This window comes from Eublepharis macularius, chromosome 5 (assembly GCF_028583425.1).
Source record: "Eublepharis macularius isolate TG4126 chromosome 5, MPM_Emac_v1.0, whole genome shotgun sequence".
NCBI lineage: Eukaryota > Metazoa > Chordata > Lepidosauria > Squamata > Eublepharidae > Eublepharis > Eublepharis macularius.
In genome coordinates this window covers 126,976,378-126,998,466 of record NC_072794.1, presented here as the reverse complement: position 1 = coordinate 126,998,466, position 22,089 = coordinate 126,976,378, and the positions used below count along the sequence as shown (strand labels likewise).

Below are 22,089 nucleotides of genomic sequence, written 5' to 3'. Positions count from 1 at the left end.
TTCTAGGCAGCCCCTTCTCCCTACTGACAATGCCTGCAAACAGCCAGAGGATGAGAGATGTTTAGTACTGCTCACTAGACACGGGAACGAACCACAAAAATACCGAACCATGGGGTTTGTGGTTCATGGCATTTTCATGAACCAGGAACCACGAACCCGCATGAACTGGGGCAAGTTCACAAACCAGTTCGTGGTTTGTGGGGTTTAAATGCCCCTTTCCGGCCACTAAGCAGCGGCAGGGAGAGAGGGGCATTTGATAGTTTAAAGGGCACTTTCCTGCCGCTTGCAAGCGGCAGGGCGCTTTAAACAGTCCTTTAAATGGCCACGGTGGCCATTTGAGGGGCAGGAAGGCCCTTTTCAGCCTCCTCTGTTGTCCTGAGGGCCCACACAGTGGTGGAGGAGGACAAAAACGCCCTTTCCACCCCTCGCTGGAGGAGGGGGAGGAGGCCACAGGCCCTCAGGGTGGCGGAGAAGGCTAGAACCACTGCTGCTGGGCTGCGGCCTCCACCACCCCAGCAGCAGTCCAAGGTAAGTAGGAGGTTGGAGCTGGGGGGGGGTAGGCTGGGCTGGGGGGTGGGGTTTGTGAGCTTTGGTCCATTTAAAGGGAAAAGTTTAAATGGCCATTTCCCCACCGCTCCAAGTGATGGGGAAATGTCCATTTAAGCTGCCTCTTTCCCTGCCACTTTGCAGCGGCATGGAAAGGGGCAGTGCCCTTTAAAACGAGTTCGTAGACCAGTTCGTGGAAATGAGCTTCCACGAACCACTGGTTCATGACCCACGAACCGGGCTGGTTCATGGGTTTTTTTGGTTTGTATTCAGGTTCATGCCCATCTCTACTGCTCACTCCATCCTGAGGATAAAATCACAGATACCAAATTTTTTCTCCTACTCCTTAAAAAAGTTGCATATGGCGAATCAGACCTAATATCAAGAGTTGTTTGGTAGCCATAGGCACAAGGATCCCATTGAAAGTTTGCCTGAGATCTAGAAATCATATGTATATATAATAAATTATACCTATATAAATAAAGATGCCTTTTGTGACCTAATTTTTACTTGAGTCTTAGAGATAGGTGGCATTTGATGATAATATCATACATTTATAGGCAAAAACGGATTAAAGGTTTAAAAACTGAGTTAATCTAAAAAATAAAATGTATAAGAATCATAAGCATAACAATCTACCCCAAACAGCAGTAGAAATATTAATAAAAATGGCAGTAAAAGAAGACAAGTGAGATAAATGAAAACAGCAATACTCTAATTTAAAGTCAGCAGTATAAGAAGCATTTTAAAAACTAGCCCAAAGAGAAATACTTATATTTAAAATGAACAATCCAAATGATAGGAGGCGTAGCAAAATAAAACAATCCAAATGATAGGAGACGTAGCAAAATAAAACAAACACAAAATTTAAATGCAGAAACATAAAAATGACGCAAAATTCTAGAATAAAATGTCATATTGAGCCTGCTGTATATCTGTGTTACCTGACATTAGTTTTGCCTGATGAAACTCATGAGAGTCCTTGAGAGGGAGAAATTCCAAGGGCTCTGGTTACTGTGGTGGCACATGGAGCAGGTAAGTCATGTGATTGGTTGTCATATAATGTTTATATTGGGTCCAGGTTGTAAGGGAAGGAGTCAGAAGGAAGCCCTGCCTGAATTCTCTTTTTCTCTGGAAGAAGGATGCGGTCACTGGGCCAAAGTCATTTAAGGATAATTTTCTGCTTGTGCTGAAATGAATAGAATTCCGATTTCAACTTTATATTTTTAATTAGGTATTTTGTTTCATGCTACAGTGATCAATCTTTTGTACTTTATCACTTGATCTACATCAGGAGGTGAGGTGCCCCTGTTAGTCACCACCTGACTCCTTTAGTAGGCCTGCAGTCTCACACTGGTCTTATCAACAACAATAACAAACTACATTGTACATATGGAGATCCTCATCTCATCATTTTGGTATGTGAATATCTATCTACCTTTGAACAGCTCTGATGACTGAATGAAAAGGTCCAATAGAGCAAATATTCCCAAACATTAATGAATATTTCCATTAAGATTTGAATGTTACAGAGATGTTCATGAACTTTGACTTCAGGCATTTCTTTATTTTTGCTTGGCTGAGCTTGAGTTCATTGTGTTTAATTGACTTCATTTAAAAACTGAACTTAATGAAATCCAATCCAGCTTCATTAAACAGCCACGTTCAGTAAATTACAGGCATTAGAGCTGAGCAGTTTTATTCCAGTGCTGAAAGATATAATAAGGAAATCCACATTGAAGCTACATGAAGTAAATCTGGTTAATTTCAGCAGAATTTGCTTCCAAATTAAGGTACTGGTGGGATCACAGTCTTAATCTGCCCTCTTGGTGTACCCTGTGTTAATGAACATGCATGAAGCTGCCTTATACTGAATCAGACCATCGGTCCATCAAGATCAGCATTGACTACTGGGACTAGCAGTGGCTTTCCTGGGTCTCAAGTAGAGGTCTTTCACAGCACCTACTGCCTGGTCTTTTTAAATGGAGATGCTGAGGATTGGAGATGGAATCTTTTGCATGCTTAGCAGAGACTCTTCCACTGAGCCACAGCCCCTCCCCAGCTAAGGATGTTGAAAACAATATTGCTTATATTTCCATTGCTACAGAAGATTTAGTCAGAGAACTGCTACAAGACTTTAAAATAATAACCTATTTATCTTCAAACTGAAACTCAAGCGAGACATAAATTCCAGTTCACAGGTGAGCAAGCTCAAGAAATTCTTCACACATTTAGTAGTCTTATAAAATTTCTAACTGTTAATTCAGAATGGAGACAGCTATTTTGAGGGGTTACAAACTGATCTTCCCAATGTCCAATATCCACCAAATTTGCAGGGGACATAGTCCTCACTGTCCTCCAAAGACACCCCCCCCAAGTTTCAGAGAGATCGCACCCCGGGAAAGGCATGATCCATGGGTCCTTCCCTTTGTGAAGAGAAAATGACAACAGTGACAAAAACGGGACTCTCTGGTGGAAGCTACTTTGAGGAGTTACAAACTGACCTTCCCAATGTCCAATACCCACCAAATTTGCAAGGGACATAGACCTCACTGTCCTCCGAAGACCCCCCAAGTTTCAGAGAGATTGCACCCTGAGAAAGGCATGATCTATGGGTCCTTCCCTTTGTTGTCATTTTCTCTTCACAGTGGCAAAAACAGGACTCTCTGCTGGAAGTACTTTGAGGGGTTAAAGCCAGAAGGAAAGCCAGAAGGAGTTCAGACAGAGTTCAGTCCTTGCCATTGCCATGGGAATTGATTGAAAGGTCCCAAACTGTCTGGCTTGACGAACAGCTGACGAGGCTTGCAATGACCACTTGTTCGTTTAGAATGGGCTTGTTCGCAAACAGACAAACGGGCTGTTCATTGGTTTTTTTCCATTCGTAATGCTGTTCGTGCCCATGTCTAGTCATTACAAAACTGTCTTCTGAGAAAGTTCGTGAGAAACTAGGCCAAAACAGAGCCATCAAAATAAGCAGAGTTTGCCTCTCTTTCACTGCAAAGTATAGAATTTGGACAACTGAAACAAATATGTTTGTGCTGTTTCTAGATTGCTGGAAGAAATATTTTAAGATGAATTTGAAAGTGGTTTCTCTGGTATTTTAAAAAATGCATTCATCTATGGAGTTTTTAAAGCTCTCTCTCTCTCTCTCTCTCTCTCTCTCTCTCTCTCTCTCTCTCTCTGTAGCTTCAGTGTTGTGGGAAAGAAAGTGATGTTCCAGTTCAAGTTAAGGCAACCTGTCCAAAAGACGTTCAAGAGCAGAAAGTAAGTATCAGTTGACAGACAAGTCATTCTGACAGTGTAGTAAAAATAGCCTTGGAATAGTGACAGTAAAGGAAGAGGGGAGCGCCATGTGCAGGCAGATGAGATATCTAGACAGAGGGAAGATTTCCCTCCTCCTCGTTAATCTCTTGAAATGCCATTGAGGGGTGCTGGATTTTAAGTAACTGATGCTGGCAGCCTTACTGCCTCTCTTTTCCTTGATATTTGCCATACCCTTCTAGGATGTCAGAGGGATAAATCACACATGACACTAGGAGTTCTGTGAATAGAATTCTGTGTGTGTATGTTGTTTAAAAGCAAGTGTGCATTAAGCCTCCTCCCATGCCATTTTCCCAAGATGAAATAGCTCTGTGAAACTGCTTTTTGTCCCAATGGGGTAAAAATACAGATACCTTTTTAGCCACAACAGTGGGCAGTGGGACATCATAGGGGTCTTCCATGGCAGGCAGAGATTCATTTGGATTCAGTGATGCTCATTACCTTTCACTTTATTGTCCCCCATGCCATGGTCCTGCTCTGAATCAGAGCCCCATACAGAGCTCCCTTTAAAGAAAAAATGCCGGCAGTTCCATTTGCAGTATTCCCAGCATCACATATGGTTTGGCTCAGAATTTGTTAATAGAGATTCACATAGCAAGCAGTTGTCTGGTGATGAATTTTGGCTTTAATCTGTCTTTGCTAGAATGGGAGTTTCCAAGGCATTCTTGCAGACTATAACTTACATGGTATAGATCATTCCCCACCACTGCCACCACGTGACTCCTTAGAATAGCTGAGATGGTCTAATATGTGGGCCACAGCTCATATCAAGGCTTAGTGGTTTTCTGATAGGTATGAACCTAATATAATCTTATAAAACCTATGGCTTAAGTAAGCATCCTGTGGCTGATTCATATTCGGGTTGCTTCCTCAGAGAGTTCTTATTCTGTCCTCCCCCCACCCATCAGTTGCAGAGGAATTGTCTCTGTGCAGCATCTTCCCCCTCCCCCTAAACTTGCTTCGGTAGATTGTACAAAAGACCATATCAGAAGCCAATTTGGGAAAGTGTGGAATGAATGGTATGGATTTCTGCACCTCTTTCTCATATCCAGCACGACAAGCAACATGACTGACTCTTTCTCATTAAGACTCATAATAAGTACAAAATAACATCTGATATCTCTTACAGGAATCTCTAATTATGAGTTTGTTTACTAGCACATGCCTGCTTTAAACCAGCCTTTGAGAAAACAAACTCTGTGCACATCCCCCCAACCCTTCTAGGATTATGAGTTGCTAAGATGTTTGGGAATGTTACAAACACAGAGCATGTGGCACTCAATTAACCATAGGAAAAGAGAGGAGTGGTAGTTGCCTCACCTCCTGCTGGTACATTCAGGCACGCTGGTCTCTTTATGTTGCTACTGATAAAACAGCAATAAAAGCATAGGTTAAAGGCACAAGGCTGGTTCAAAATGTAACAAGGTCTACAGGGACAGGGACACGCAAAAATATGGCTGGCTCTTGCTTAGAGAAGCTGGCAGTTAACTGGAGGTCTCCACCACAAGAAGATTGAAATTTTATATATTAAAACCATATCAGAACTTGGGCATGTTAGGGTAGAAATGAATGGTTGAATAAGGATGGACAGAACTTGCGTAAATACCAAAAATCAAGGAACCACAGAAGTTCAAGCCAGTTCCTCTATGGCAGAGAAAGCCAAATCAGGTACACTGGGGTGAAAGTAGGCTGGTATGGGCCAATATGAAGAGACAGTACAAAAGAGGCTGAAGTGCTATCTCCCATTTTCTGCTTTCACCGCCTCCCTCACCCCCAAAATAGTATTCCAATAAGAAATGTAAACTACTTTCACTCTTGAAAGTGGGGTGTGGATAAAGGCTGTAGCCAGCCGGCTACTTGTTGTTACTGGCCTTTCCTGCCACTTGGAGCTCTATAGTTCTTCGGGTTTTCTTCCAAATTTCAGATCCTTAACTCCCTCTTCCAATTTTACTGCGGTGTTTTCAAGATTTCTCTTTGGATTATTTGCCTGCACTTATTCTCTGATGATTTTCTCGATGCAGTTCTGAGTCAGCTTTTTCAATCATGCAGAATTTTCCTCTTTCCACCCCCCTCTCCGTCCTCTCTTTTGCCCTCCTCCCTGCCTCTGCAGACCGCTTCTTACTGATTGGTCTCTCCATCCTCCACTCAGTGCCTCCCTCCCCATTCCTCACCTTCCCCTCATCCCCCTTCTTTCCAGATACTTTTGTGTGTGTGAAGAAAACTTAATGACATTATAACATCATAACATCGTTGTTATCACATTGTGTTGGTTTGCCCGCCAGTGCTGGCCTCTGCCTCCCATCTCTGGGTCAGCCTGCGCAAAGCTCTCCAGTTTGGACAGCGGGGGCAGGGGAGGCATGAATCCTAAACAAAAATGTCAACTTGGAGCATGGCTATAATGTCATTATGCTTGATTTTAAAAAAAATTTCCCTGATACTGGACAGCCATGTTCCAGATAGACATTTTTGTTTCGAATTTATGACCTCCCAGCCCCTGCTGTCCAAACCAGAGAGCTTTGCGCAGGCTGATCCAGAGCTGGGAGGCAGAGGCCAGCACTGACAGGCAAACCAACACAATGTGATAACAACGATGTTATGATGTTAAAACATCATTAAGTTTTCTTCACAAAAAAAGTGTGTCATAACAATAGAACGACAGTTAATTTGTGTTATGGTTAGTGGTTCTCTTTTAGGTTTCTATGCTTTTTAGCTTAAAACTTTTGTGTTTGGCGTGACTCTGTGCCAACATTATGCACACACTATGTTGAGTTTCTTTTCGCTTTCATTTCTCTTCCCCCCACCCCCACTGCTAATGTGTTAGTGCTGGGTGCCTTTGGTCATCGTAATGTCCTAAGGTCATAACATCATAATGTAATAATGGGATTGGGCATACACAAAAAAAGGAGAGGGGGTGATGTGACGGCACTGATGATGCTGATAGTGACACCAATGATGACATGCATGCCTCATCACATACCCCTCTTAATTTCATGGTGGTGTGGACAGAAAATGATGGTACCAACACCAGGATTAAGAGTAGTGTGCAGAAAAGTAGGTGGCCAAAACAAATCTGATCCTTGAGGACTGAACGCTCAAAAAGAAAGGAGTAAGTCCCTGGTGTAGAAAAAGCTACTGTTTTGCAGGACAGCTGAGGCTGCAAAGGTGGGAAGGGCATTTCAGTACCCAAAGGTACTACTGTTTAGTACCCAAAGGCAGCAGAGGTAGGAAGAGAGTGAATTCAATGGCTGGAAGGAGAGGCAGGCTCAATATTCCCTTTGTTGCCAAAGGCAAAATGATTATATGAACTTAGTAAAGATCAGGATGACTTTTCAGTGTTTTGAAGTGAAATGTGTCTCCCTTAATGTCTATAACAGAATTGCCTGGAAGAAATCCAGACGCTCATTGATTCAAAGCTTCATTTAGTTGGCATTGTTGGAATCGGAATTGCTGGAATCACAGTGAGTAGTTGTCTGATTTTTTATTAGCATTATTGATTACTGGTATTGATTATTATCAATATTACATGCCAAAAGCCCCACATAATTCCAAGCCAGCAAAATCACAGCAGGCATCTGAGGTGCACCTGATAATGACCACAAAGAGGAAGAGGAGTTAGCCTTGCTAGTCTGTGGTAGCAAAATCAAAAAGAGTCCAGTAGCACCTTTAAGACTAACCAATTTTATTGTAGCATAAGCTTTCGAGAATCAAGTTCTCTTCGTCAGATGCATGGTACAGAAACTGGTCAAATATAGAAGAGGTGGGGAGGAGAGAGAAGATGCAGTTAGGGGGGGAGAGAGAGGGATGGAACCAGAACATTCCTTTGCTAGTAAATGTAAACATCTCCTCTTGGAATGGAGATTAATTGGCTTGTGTGAGGCTTCAAAGGAGTTTGCCGTGTTGGTTTGTGGCAGCAAAACAACCAGACCATCCAATTCCAATGTAGTATAAGCCTTCGATAACCACAGCTCTCCCTGCCAGATGCATCTGACAAAGAGAACTGCCACAAACCAACACGGCAAACTCCTTTGAAGCCTCACACAAGCCAATTAATCTCCATTCCAAGAGGAGATGTTTACATTTACTAGCAAAGGAATGTTTTGGTTCCATCCCTCTGTCTCCCCCCCTAACTGCATCTTCTCTCTCCTCCCCACCTCTTCTATATTTGACCAGTTTCTGTACCATGCATCTGACGAAGAGAACTTGATTCTCGAAAGCTTATGCTACAATAAAATTGGTTAGTCTTAAAGGTGCTACTGGACTCTTTTTGACAAAGAGGAAGGAATCCCCTCAGCTCATTTGGATTTAATTATAAAAGGTTGCTGAACCCTGGTCCAGAGCAAGAGGATGTTGCATACGTCTCTTGCTTCTCCTGCTTTAGAAATGCTCACAAGAACCAAAGAGGTGCCCAGTGCAGCTGCCTTTTCCCTTTTAAATATGATGCGAAGATCCAATCACAGATTTCATTCTGGCTCTGGCTAGTTAATCAACAGAGTCATGTCAACCTCTAGGTGTCGCCATTGTACAGCAGTCCAGCTATAGACTGCTACATCTTGCCATTGTTGGCTTGGATATGAATTGTCCAGCCAGTATTTGCTTGTGTCCTGCTTTGTATTAAGAATCAAACTGTCTTCTGAAGGCTCAGGTGACAGGATGCTGCCCAGATGTAGCTTAACTAATGGAGTCAAAATCATTTGGCAGAGACTTAAATATTTTATTTATGTATACTTGTTTGTTTGTTTACATTATTTATACTCCACCTTTCTCACATAGACTCGGGGTGGCTGGTATAGTGTAAGTCAATAGAATCAACATTCAATAAACAACGCAATAGGGTAAGGACAGCAGAAATTTGAAAACAAGCAAAAAACCAATACAGAGCTGAAAAAAGAATGTTGAAACACAACATAAGCAGATTGATATGACATATTAAACAGCATGGAACTACAGTAGAAGCATACTTACAGCAACAGACAGTACATGCACAGTAGTATAGCCTACAGTCCCTATCCCTGTACCAACACATCTCTCTGAGCCGTTTCCTTACAGCACAGCACTATTATCTGTTTAAGAAAGCCCTCCTAAATAATTCAGCTTCAGATAGTTTGTAGAAAACTAAAAGAGTGTGAGCTTTCCTAATGTCTTCAGGCAGGCTGCTCCACAAGGTGGAGGCCACTACAGAGAATGCCCGTGTATGGGCAGTTGTTGATTTTGCCCATTTGCAAGGTGGCAGCTGCAGAAGGCCCTGCTCAGATGATCAAAGCTGCTGTGGTGGAGCACAGGGAGGGAGGTGGTCCTGCAGATATCGGAGACCAAGGCTATGAAGGGCTTTGTATGTGATAGTGTTAGCAGTTGAACCCTCCCTCACACTGAAAGGGAAGTTTATGAATGTGGCTATATCATGAACCCCTGAGCATAAGACACATTGCCTGGCCAGGCAGAATAGACCCCAACCCAGCTGGAGCTGGAAAATTAGTGGAATGTGAGTCATGAGGCATGACTGGCTAGCTGCCCAACACCCCAGAGATGTGCAAAAGCTTAAGACAAAAGAAGTCTTCCAGGCGTTCCAGAGTTAATCTCATCCACAGAGTTAATCTCATCCACACTCTGGAGAGAACCATTAAGCTATTGTTCTTGAGGCTGAAGATGCAATCCTGCCCCAGGATACATTTTACACTATAATTGGGCTGCTTCTGCCATAGCCATATGTGTGTATGTGTTCTGGACCCCTCCACGCACCCTCATACTACATCTGAGCCCACCTCTGTCTCTTCCATGAGACCCTGGCCCTGCTACCTTCTTCTCTCCCAGGACTGGTAAATATTGCTCTTCCCCTGAAGTTGCTCTCCCTTTTCCTCACTGCTTTCCTAGTTAGTTCTGTGTGTATGCTGTATATGTTTGCTGTGTGCTTGCCTTGTTATTTCCCTTTAATAAAAACCTGTTGAACACCTGCCTGTTTATTAGAGAGTTCTCTGAGGGAACGTTCCTGGTATACATTGCTGGAGATTCTGCTAGTTACCCCCCCCCCATTTCTGCATCTCTTTGTATGCTAATTCCCCTAACTCTCAAGGAGACCCCCCCCCCATTTGGGTAACAATAGCAAATACCTTGAATTGAGCCTGATACCTGATGAGCAGCCAAAGAAGTAACTGCAGAATGGGAATAATATGCATGCTCCACCTAGCTCCTGATAATAATTGAGCTGCAGCATTCTGTACCAACTAGAGTCTTCAAGCTGACTTTGAGGGCAGACCTATGTAGAGTGCGTTACAGTAAAGTATTGCTGTTACCAGGCTATGGATCCAGACAGCCATATCGGCCATGTCAGAGTAGGGGACCATCTTCCAGGCAAAACTGTGTTTATAGAAGGCATTTTTGCAGCTGTGTTAACTAGTTTTTCTAGTGGTACTGCTGGATCCAACATAACCCCTAGGCTCTTAATCAAGTCTACAAGGATTAGCTGAATGCCATCGAAGGTGGAGAGCACCATGTCCTTCAATATCTCCATCTTCTTAACCAGCATCATTATTGACTTGTCTTGGTTCAGTTTCAGTTTATTCACTTTCAACCAGTTGACCACAAATGTCAGGCAGCAACTTAAGACCTCTAGTGCGTCACCAGGGGATTTGGATAGAGAGATAAAGTTGGGTGTCATCCGCAGATAGATGGCATCCAATTCCATAGCTTCAAATGATTTAGAGGTTAAATGACATGGAGGATAAGATTGTGCTCTGTGGAAACCATAAGATAATTTCCAAATTGAAGATAGCTGGTCTCCCACAGCAATCCTTTGAGTCTGATCCATGAGGAATGATTTAATCCAAGATTAAATCCAAGATTCATCTTCTGATACTGACTTCTGCCTTCACGCATCTCAGCAGGATGGTATGATGTACTGCGTAAAAGGCTGCAGATAGATCCAAGAAGAGCAACAAAGAAGCATGATCTTTGTCTACATTCAGATGGAGGTCATCCACTAAAGCCACCAGTGCTGTCTCAGTCCCATAGCCTGGCCTGAAACTAGAATGAAAAGGGTCCTAAGCTACAAAGTTGTCCAAGAATACTTGGAGTTGGTCTATTACTGTTTTATCAATCATTTTGTCTAGAAAGAGTAGATTAGAAACCAGGCAATAATTGGCCACACCATTTTTGTCTAGGGATATTTCTTTTAAGCAGCAGGCAAATAACCACTTCTTTGAGTCACCCAGGGAAGGCGCTTTGAGTTAGTGGCTGATTTATGACATACATTAAGGGTTCATTTATGTGGCCTTTACATGATTTCAGCAGCCATTGTAGGCAAGGATTCCAGAAAACAAGTAGTGGCCTTCACAGATGCTGTTCAATATTCCATTAAATATGCAGTTCAAACTCCGAGAAATTGAAATCAGCCAGGTATCCAGGCATTTAAGAGGGCATTGTACTTGTCTGAAAGTAAAAAGATTGCAACTTTGACAGATTGCTCCCAAGGATGTGAGAGAGTGGAGCATAGTTCTCTGCTATTGACTCAGCCATCGAAAAGCAATGATACTTGAACAGGTTTGATAACCCCCATTGGGAAATTCCTAAAGATTTGCGGGCAGAGTCTGGGGGGTGCAGATTTGTGGAGGGGCGGTATCTCAGCCTTTGGGGGGATCAGTTGTAATTCTGGGAGATCTTGAGGTCCCACCTGGAAGTGGGCAGCTCTGTACTTGAAGGACTGCTTCTTTCTGTACTCTGTAGCCCACCAGCTAAGACCTTCCTCACAAGATCACCTGCCCCCAGCTACCATTGCCCACTGCCTCTCCGGTGCCAGCAGAGAAAAATAAAGTAAAAATCACTGTTGACAGGCACCATGGCACCACGTCACTTCTGAGGAAAACCCAAAGAACTTCCAGCAGTTCCTGGAGTGGCATGATGTCACATCTGGGTTGTTCCTGGGATGTACCAGTGTTACTCCAACAGCGCCCCCCTTGTCCTTGCCCCTCTCCAATATCTTTTAACACCATGTTTATAATCTGCTTTTAACCTGAAAATGGTAAAATTCATTTTTAAGTTGCTCAATGTTTTATTTTTATGCCCCAGAGTCTTCAAGGGCAGGAGGCAAGGAAGCATGCAGTATTAGCTGCTCTCACTCCAGGTAGGAACAGAGGCAGCATCAAGAAAAGGACAAAGTGAGAAAATGGGAAGGGATTGCTTGAGGATTGCCTCATCTAACTTCACAGATGAGACGGGCCTGGCTGGGAGATCCATGACTGGATCTTCTCAGTGTTTTGAACCAGAACACTGTAGCCCTATCCCCAAGAATAGAGAAGAGCCATATGTAGAAGAGTCAGAACATTCAGTCTTAATAAAAATGGGCTGCCTTTCCATCTCTCCATTCTGTTAATAACCTTGAAAGGAAAAAAAGACAGGTGCATGAGAGGGATTGGTTAACAAAACCATGCATTGGGGAGAAGGGTTAAATTCCATCTTCCACCATACCATTCTTGGTTCTAGGTTTTTGTATGGTTTCAGCAATAGAGGTGGAAGCAGGATTGTAATGTGCCACTCTGAGCTCCTTGGAGGAAAAGCAGATAAAATGTGAATAAGCTGGCATTTGCTGGTCATCCCTAACATAAGGTCTTTATCTTCCAGATCTTCGGCATGATCTTCAGCATGGTTCTTTGCTGCGCAATCCGTAACACAAGAGACATGCTCTAGAACTCTTGCTGCATAGCATTACTTTCGCATCAGGGAATGGAGAGCTTCTGGACAGAACTCATCTGCAAGAAGCACTTGCCCTGCTCAGCTTAACAACTGTAATCCATTTTAATTAGTGGTGTTAACCAACTGACAGAGAAAAGGGGAAGTTTGGTGAGCCTGAGAGTTTGCATCATTTGCCTTTCAAATTTTAAGTCAAAATCTGAGCAAATAGGATGGGTGCAACAGAGTCTTTTCCTTAAGAAAAAGGCAATGGCAGCATCTAAACCTACATTTATTTTAAGTATGACTTTGCACATATGTGTGGGTGAAAAGTGCCTGTATCTCCATATTCAAGTACATGTGTGTTGGTATACAGGTGCATGTGGTGCAGCTGCACAGATATTTGTATATACGGTACTCCATATGATTGTATGTATGTTTTGTGGGTGTCTGTATTTGCATGCATATTGCTGCGGTATATATACACTTGGGTGCATACCCAGGCTAACGCCTTTTCCAAGTGGACTCCTATTTGCTGATAAGCTGTAGAGGAAAAGAAAAAGGTTCCATCTAATCTTCAGCCAATTTCTGCAATACTCCAAAGGAACTAGATTTAATGAGTTTAAGAAATTATGTGATAAACTAATAAGGCTGTTCCTAGGCAAGTTTCCTTCTTTAAGGATCTCTCTAATGTCAAATGCACACCTGTTTACAGACCACGGTCTTTATTTTGACTGCTGGAAACCCGATTAGGAATCCCTGGCCCATACAAAAGATAGCAGTACAACAAAGAGAAATCTTTGTCTATGGAGAGCAATTCAGGCAGTAGATACAAAATAATGTGGGTTTGAGGGGGGACAAGAAGCCTTTTGCAAAGGATATGCAGCTTTTTCTGATCAGAATAACATTTTTCAAATCAAAATTTTCCTGATGAACAGATCCTGATAAATTTCTCTTGATGCGCCAAGTTTTCTGTTGTTGTTTCCCCTATCTGTTGTCTCTTTCTGTGCAATCAAGAAAAAAAATCCTACACTTTTTACTTGCTGCAGTATGCTAACAAGCCCTGGCTGAACATGTGTAGCAAGGTATCCTGTTACCCCTTTAATGAATAACAGTTGTAGCCTTCCTTAACTGTAGCTAGATCATCATGACTCCTTCTTTAAAATTAAAAATAATTTTTAAAAATTCTATTCAAAAATAAATATTCCCAATATTCTGCTGACATGATGATGAGGCAGAAGGGAGTTAGGTCTCTTGTTGCTATTGATGACACTGACAGTGTGTCATTTGCACAATCACATTCCATACAAAAGTCATAATAGCCTTCTGAGAAGATACTTGTACTATGCACAAGTCAATGAGACTTGCACATTCACATCGCGCTCCTAAATAGAGTGGCAGTCATTTAAGACCATTGATGTCGGTGGGCTTAGAAGAGGAAAGTGTTACTCTGCTTAAGGTAGCACTGTTTTTTGGTGCAAAAATTGATTACATAGATTGGACCATAGAGTTGGAGATGGGAAGAGCAGACAGACAGCGAAGAGGTAGTTTTTCTTGTTGTTTTATAAAGAAAATATGCTGTAAGCTTTGTTACTTGTTTATGTTATGTTAATAATAATAATGCTAACAACATTCGATTTATATACCACCCTTCAGGACAACTTAACACCCACTCAGAGCGGTTTACAAAGTATGTTATTATTATCCCCACAACAAACACCCTGTGAGGTGGGTGGAGCTGAGAGAGCTCTGGAAGAGCTGTGACTGACCCAAGGTCACCCAGCTGGCTTCAAATGGAGGAGTGGGGAATCAAGTGGAGGAGAGGGTTCTCCAGATTAGAGTCCCACTGCTCTTAACCACTACACCAAACCGGCTCTCATATTAAGATACATCAGCCAAACAAACATTAATAGTCCTATTTATGTTTAAAGTGAACGTCAAAACCTTTGCTTTATTTCTGTCCTTGGAAAAGGTCAGCACACACACTGTATATAAATAGTGGCTGCATATTCTTGGGAAGTATGCTTAGGGGGCATATGAGCCGAAGTCACTGCAGGATCTTCTGATCAAAATGCAGTGATCTTTATGAAGATCCTGGCCATAGAGAAGTTGCATTTTAATCTCTTTCATTTCTTCTGGTTCTACCTGAGAATCAGAGCAAGGGTCACTGCAGGGCCTTTTAACAAGGCCGTACAATAACCAGAAATGCTATTATTACCAGAGGTTCATTGTGGGTAAAAACTGTAAAAGTTGTGTTGTTAACTTGGAATACCTCATGAGTGAGTTTACAGTTTGCATCTATGCTTTTTATTTTTTTTCTTTCTAGTTCCTTGAAAAAAATATACCAATGGAAGTAATCTAGCTAGCCAGTGGGAAACAATGGTGCAATCTCAGTCCATTAACAATCAATGGGATCATGCCATTGACCTCAATGGAGATACGTTCTCAGCATTTTTTCTGTCTGACCCACTTCTGGCAAGCTGTGATTTTAGGAGTTAGAACTCAGGTAATAACCTCAGTTCTTAAGTTTCTGATTCTTTTGTTATGTTTTGTTGTGAATAGGAACAGACCATCCAGAAGAATATGTCAGCAAGAGTCCGTGCTGATACTCTGATGTGTATTCCATCAAAGTGTATTAAAAAGTATGAGACCTCAGGGAGAGCCTTTGTTTGAAGAGCAGTGTGCACCCAAGTGTGTGTATCTGTGGGAGTGTGCACATACATGTATATTGAGAGACTGAGAGGCGCCAAGTTGTGTTAAGTTTTTCCTCACCCTTCAAACACACATGTATGCATACCACCTCCAAAGAAATTTCAGTTATGTCACATTATTTGTCTCTACACCTTGCCCCAGTTCAAGTCCAGTTTAAACATTTAGGCTGGGATAATATAGTCGATGTGGTGGGGCTCTTGGCCAGGTTTCAGGAGTGAACATATGGTTTGTGCAACGCATCCCACTTACACAAAAGCTTATTTGGCATTGGGCATGCATGCTGTTCATTCTGTTCTCTTCCACATAAAAGATGTTTCCAAGGGCCTGAATATCTTAACAAGATCCCTTTTTCAGTCAGGAACCAGACCTGCCTGCATTGTGAACAGTTCTCACCCATCATTTGCAGTCCCATTTTCTGGTCGAGGGATTCAGAAATTCCTGGACAATGTGTGCTTTATTTTTGTTTAAAAATAAACTTCAACATAAAAATATTTAAAGCCCTGGATTTGATGGAAATGTTTACCTTTTTTCTGTTTCAAAGATGTTGTTTTAAGAATTCATATTCTACAGGAAAATTGAGGGGAGGAAAGTGAAGAGAATTCATTCTAATTTAGACGTAGGGTATATATATTAGAATTTCCCTCAGGAGCTAGACCATTTCCTCCAACAATATGGCCAGCAGTTCTCAAATGAAGCCAAAGTTGTTTTAAAATGAAACGTGCCGGATATAAAGCAGACATTAGCAAAGTTTGGAACATCTGGGCTTTACTCCAAATTACTCAGTCCTATTGCCTCCAAACTCTGTTTCTAACCCTGCTTCTTCCATTTCCCAGCTTGGTCTTCTGTTTGCTCTTACATGCAAAATGCAGTTTTATGGATTGGGAATGCAATTTCAGTGTCTGCAGATGCTGTAATCCAGCTTCTCAGGCTATTTTGGTATGCCAGCATGTTTTTTTTTCTCCTGGGAGTTCCCATACTCCCAGCTTTATGCAACAGGACAGAACCAGGAGCAAGAAGCACCAATTAAATGAGCCCTCAGTCTTCACATGCCCTCAGTCTTCACATACACCCCTCTCTCCTTTCCGATCCTTATCCATCCTTACATGGTTTTAGTAGATAAGAAAAGGATCCTGCTGGCTACATATAGTTGAAAGGAAGTTCCACTCTGTTCTGTTATGACAGATATATTTCTCACTAGCAGGAAAAGGTTACACCTTCTCCCTATGCTAATTAGAAAATGTAAATGCCATAGCAAAGCAATGGACAGCAGCCAGTTAAGGGCTTCACCCTTTATTAACTGTTGGCACTTCAGATAAACTGCTCTGTCCTGTGCAGACTTCACCCCCTCCTACTGAAGTATACTGATAACTAAGCTATGTGGGTGGGGAGGTGGTATCCACAATGACAGACTGGGCCATGCACACACCCATCATTAATGGAACTGGAGAAGCAAGGATGTACACATAACACATATATGTCATATGTACACATATAAGTTCTTGGTTGTAATTTGGCATCACAATAACCTGTTGGCTTCTGCCTCTTTTCTGATTGCCTCCATCAGAGTTGGAGAATCCTTAAATACCATTGTGTCATTGCTTGGTTGCTTCCTTATATCTAAGTGCCTTTTTGGAAACAGGACTGATTGCCAGTTATGCAAAAGTAAGCTTTTTTAAAAATCAAACTGTAAAAATCAGACTTGAGCTATGTTATTATTTCATTGTTACTTTCTAGTGAATTCTCATTTCCTCCATGCATTGTGTTGGTGTGTATGCTGTACTTGTTCTGGCTCATCTGCCTTCCAGAAACAATAAAAAGATGTGTTTTGAATTACTGACAATGTAATGGCACCAAATGCATATTTTCTGGAAAACAGCAGATATTAAAAGTCTGCATCAGTGCCTTTGAACACTCCACATCTGTAGCCTTCTCTTCCCCTCATGTCAAAAATTATTTCTAAAGCCACACAAGGAGGGGGATCCTTCTACTCTGAATAAATTTAAGCATATGCTATCTTGAATACCAGCAACTTCTGGCATGTGATTCAGCTCTTTCTTAAACTTTGCACTTTCCTATGGCATATGCAATAAGGGAGCCTGTTGTCACCCAGCCTTCTTTTGGATTCATATTTCCATGGGCTCCAAACCTTGTTGAATACAAATTGGCATGCTCAGATGGCCTCCCTGGTCTTCAGTGAGAATGATTTACTGCATGCCCAAACAGACATGAAAATTAGCCCCATGTCTCTTCTGAGTTTACAGAACCAGGAATTGTGATGAAAATTAGTGAGAGCTCTACAGATCACACATGAACAGACATAATGCTGCCTTATACTGAATTATACCATTGGTCCATCAAGATCAGAATTGTGTACTCAGACTGGCAGCAGCTATCCAGGGTCTTAGGTGGATGTCTTTCACTTTGCCTACTACCTTGTCCCTTCAACTGGAGAAGCTGGGGGGACCTTCTGCATGAAAAACAAGTGCTCTCCTACTGAACCACAGCCCCTCCTCAGGTATCAGTAGTCACTGCTGGGATAGGCATATACCTTGGGGCCATGTAGGAAATACACTCTTTTCATTGTGCTGCTATTTCTTTGGCTGAAGCCTGACATCTGCCCTTTATTTGCAAACTCCTCTAGACAGTGCCATTGTCTTTCCTGAAAGGCGCTAATATGAGACATGGCCACTGTAGTAAGGAGGAGCATGATACAGCAGACTAGAAACAGAGAGGTGGGGTGAATGCATGAAGCTGCCTTATACTAGACTTGTATATACACTGTGGTGAAAAAATAAACATCCTCCATGTACATGCATATATCTGTAAGAAAGAACCAATGTGCATTCATTTTAGAAATTTAAATCGGGGACCTGTTAATGGATTAATGTGAGGTTTAAATTATGCATGCAGCTGTGCACACATAAACATAATGTAAGAAAAACTCAGTGTGCATACAAAGATATAATGTGTACACTGTAATGTACACATAGTAATGTGTACAGGGCTATTGAGTCAGACTATTGGTCTATCAATAACAGCAGCATTCCAGGGTCTCAGATAAAGTTCTTTCGCATCACCTAACCCCATCTCCTTTTAACTGGAGATGCCAGGGTTTGAACCTGGGACCTTCCGCATGCAAAGCGGATGCTCTACCATTGAAACACAGCCTCTCCCATTGACCAAATCCTCCTAAGTATCTTCAGGATATCTGTGCTAGGCAAGCACTCCTACAGTGAAATCCTAAGCAGAGTTACTCCAGTCTAAGCCCATTGATTTCAATAGGTTTAGACTGGAGAAACTGTGCTTATGATTTCACTGCTAAGCTACCAAGCACAGTCCAAATGGTCTTCTTCAGCAATATGGAAACTTGGCACATGGTACTGTACTGCTGTGGAGGCAAATGCACAAGCTGAGGATCCTTTACAATACATTAAATAAGGCCTTACCTACAGGGGAAGCTTCCAATAACTTTTACCTATAATGAGTACATTATGCATCTAATGGATGCTCTGCCCCGCCTAATGTAATCATAGGCATCTTCATTATCCTCAGGAATGATTATTTATGTGGATGTTTAGAACTTCCACTGCGTTCACTGAGTGTCGACCTACAGAGAGAAGGCAAGACCTGATGGAAACAGAACAACAAAATAGCTATTCTATAAAGGTCATTTGCCAATATCCTACTAGAAACATGATGTGGTTATTTTATGTGAAAATGTATTTTGTTTCTGTTAAAATGAATGTACAAAACTGTTATTTCCATTCTTCAAAGTCTACATTTTAGAATTTTTTCATGCAACTTCATTCCATTTTTCAAGTGTAAATGGAAATGTTCCCCTGCCCTCCAACACACATACACTCAGAGCCAAGCTACAAGTGACGCCTGACACAGGTTGGACACTTGTCAGCTTACCTCAAGTTTTGATGGGAAATGTAGGTGTCCTGGTCTTACAGCTTGGCTCTCCATTTAATTGAAGTTTACAGAACCCCTCCCCCACACACATGCACCCAGCGGAGGGGAAGGGGGGCACCCGGTGAGAGCCCAATGCCTGCACTCCCCTCCCAACTGCATGTTCTCCCTCCCATAGACTGCCGCTCTGTAAGCTTCAATTAAGTGGAGAGCCAAGCTGCAAGACCAGAACGCCTACATTTCCCATCAAAACTTGAGGGAAGCTGACAAGTGTCCAACCTGTGTCAGGCGTCACTTGTAGCTTAGCTCTTAGGCCTTCTTCTCATTGTATCTGATATCAGACTGCATCAGTACACTATGCAGCTATCTTGGGCCCTAAGAAAGCAAGCATGTTTACTGTCTAATGGTTTCCCCTGGCTGTAAATGTTGTTAGTAATTGTTTTGTTACCAAGACATGTTCTAGTTTCGTCTGCTCTCTGTACATTTTTATCACCCTTTCTCTACTGAAGTTGATGCAAAAATCTAATAAAAAATAACCTGAAATAAAAACACTTGAAAGGTGTTCCTTTTTACTAACCAGAACCATACTGCATGTTACATACGGTAGCTTCATTTCCCAATTAAACCAAAGTACGATACAGTGCAAAAAAGTGATTGGGAATCATGTGCGCTAGGGATGTATGATTCGGTACATCCAGTTTTAAAATACCTATTTGGCATTATTCAAGTATATCCAGATAGATCTGTCTTTTGGGGTATATTTGAATAAAGTGGTATTTACATTCCGAAATTATGCCAGGAATATCTAGAATTGCATTTTAAAGGTTTGCAGGTTTCCCAGACTATAGGAGGAGGGGAGAGGGAGCGAGAACACTAAAAAGTCACTAAACACAAGAAGTTACAAAATAATAAGTTTTTTCTTATCAATTATTATGTGTATTTTTATAAATAAATAATCCAGCATATAATACATATAATCCAGTCAACATACATGTTCAAATTTCAACCTCATTGTTATGTAGTGTTATATCCAGGTAAATATAGCTCATATACAGTTAATTAAAACTTAAGTACATTATGTTAAGTGCAAACACAAGTATTCTCAAAGACTCTCCTTTAATTTTCCTCCTTCCTTCTTTCTCCTTTAATCTTCTTCCTTATGTACTGATAATGTTGAAAGCCATAAAAAATGTATGCAATACATTTTGATCCTGTGCATTTTGCCTCTTATATCCATTTGTTTCACATTGTTCTATAAATCCAAAGAGAGAGAATTTGTGATGGTTTGGCACCATTAATTCAGTCTGGTGAAAGCTTTTGCTAGTTTTATCTTTGTCCTGCAGCCTTAAATGACTGTGTAGTTTTGCTTCACTGCCTAGTGCCTACCTCTTTTCTAAGTAAAGATTTAGCAAGATTTCCCTAAAACTCATATCAGGAACTATTTCTCCATGAAGCCAAAGTGGCTTCCACTTGTTGCTTACAGGACTATTTTTCAGATGAGGTGTATATTCTGTAAAGTAAATACAATGTAAAGGGTACTGGAATAACTAGGAAAAAAAAAAGAAGGTTGCTTGAAATAGCTGTGGCATTTCTTTGTTAGCTGACATGGGTAGAAAGCATTTGGGATTTTTACTTATGTAGTGTGTCCTACTGGATAAACATATCATTCATTGGGTCTAATTGTTCAGCCTACTTTCCTGGGCTTACTTCTTAATTTGACAGCTTTTAACCCTTCCCTGATCTTAACAAAGTCTCCAATTTTATGAATGCACAATGTAGTACAGAAAACTTAACGGGTAGCATCCATCTACAGCATTTGCACAGTTTGACACACGTGCAAAATATATCAGATTCTTGATACTGGCAATTGTACATGTTATATTAATAATTTCTGCTATATTTTAAAAGGTGGTGTTGAAGAAGGAGACATGGGAGGAAATCATCATCATGTTTGCTGTTTAAATAACCTGGTGATTCTAAAGCCAAATGTATCACAGCTGTGATTTTGAGCCTGAGGCTGATTAATAACTTTCAAGTATCTCGAAGCTTTCATTGCAGTCACGGAGGCCTGCCATGTGCAGCCTCTTTAGCTTTCCCTTGCAGCACCTGCTCTCTTTCCTCGCCTGCTCTGCTCTTCACACAGATTGAAAAATGATTCTCCTGGAACGAAATCATGGATGTCTCATGCCATCCCTGTTATACTATCCCTTTTCCCGTCTTCATATCAGAAGAGGCTGCTCCTCATTCATAAGACGTGCATTACTGCAAATATAATGCCTGGCATAAAAAAGCAGTTTCTAGCAGGCTTTAAACTACAAAGGGTGTGCTTGGAGAGGGGAGGAGCAACAGTACTTTGGAGAGACAAAGGAAAATTTGGGCCCTGTTACCACTCTAATCAGAATCAAGGGTTTGCTTGCTTTCCATTGCTGATAGATAAAAAACTTTGATGTTTTATTTTACAAAATTTATATCCCACATTTCTGCCTTCCCAAGGGCTACCAAGATGGATAAGAAATTAAAAGCATACAAAATAAAATCACCAAAACCATTAAAATCAATAAAATACATCATTAAAACAATTAAAATCAAGGCTAAAATGCACATATGAAAACAAAAACAAAAAAAATTGGGTAGGAAGGAGAGATCAGTGGGTAAGGTTGCCTGGCCATCCTGGCAGCCAATCGAAGGGTGGGGGAGCAATATGTGCACATCCCACCCCACCCTGGGTTTTTGCTCCTGTGCCCTGTGCAGTGATGTTACTTTTGATGTGACCAGAGGTGACATCATTGCACTAGAGCCAATTCTTTAAGAATCTACCATAGCATTTTTTCATAACCAGAAGTGATATCATCATGCAGGGCATGACAACATGCATGCAGTTATATCCTTTGCCTACCTTCTCCCACTGATTGCCAGAGATCAGTGGGCAGAAAAGTAAAT

At 41.6% G+C, this 22,089-nt stretch overlaps 1 protein-coding gene across 1 annotated transcript in view; it reads left to right on the top strand.

Annotated features, from left to right (window-relative positions):
• Positions 1-19,412, top strand: part of TSPAN2 (tetraspanin 2) — a 93,000-nt gene extending 73,588 nt beyond the window's left edge. Inside the window, exons 6-8 of the mRNA XM_054980965.1 lie at positions 3,733-3,810; positions 7,242-7,325; positions 12,478-19,412. Of these exons, the coding sequence (XP_054836940.1) occupies positions 3,733-3,810; positions 7,242-7,325; positions 12,478-12,543 (228 nt within the window). The 3' untranslated portion in view covers positions 12,544-19,412. The remainder of the gene's footprint in view (positions 1-3,732; positions 3,811-7,241; positions 7,326-12,477) is intronic.
• The last annotated feature ends 2,677 nt before the right edge of the window (positions 19,413-22,089 follow it).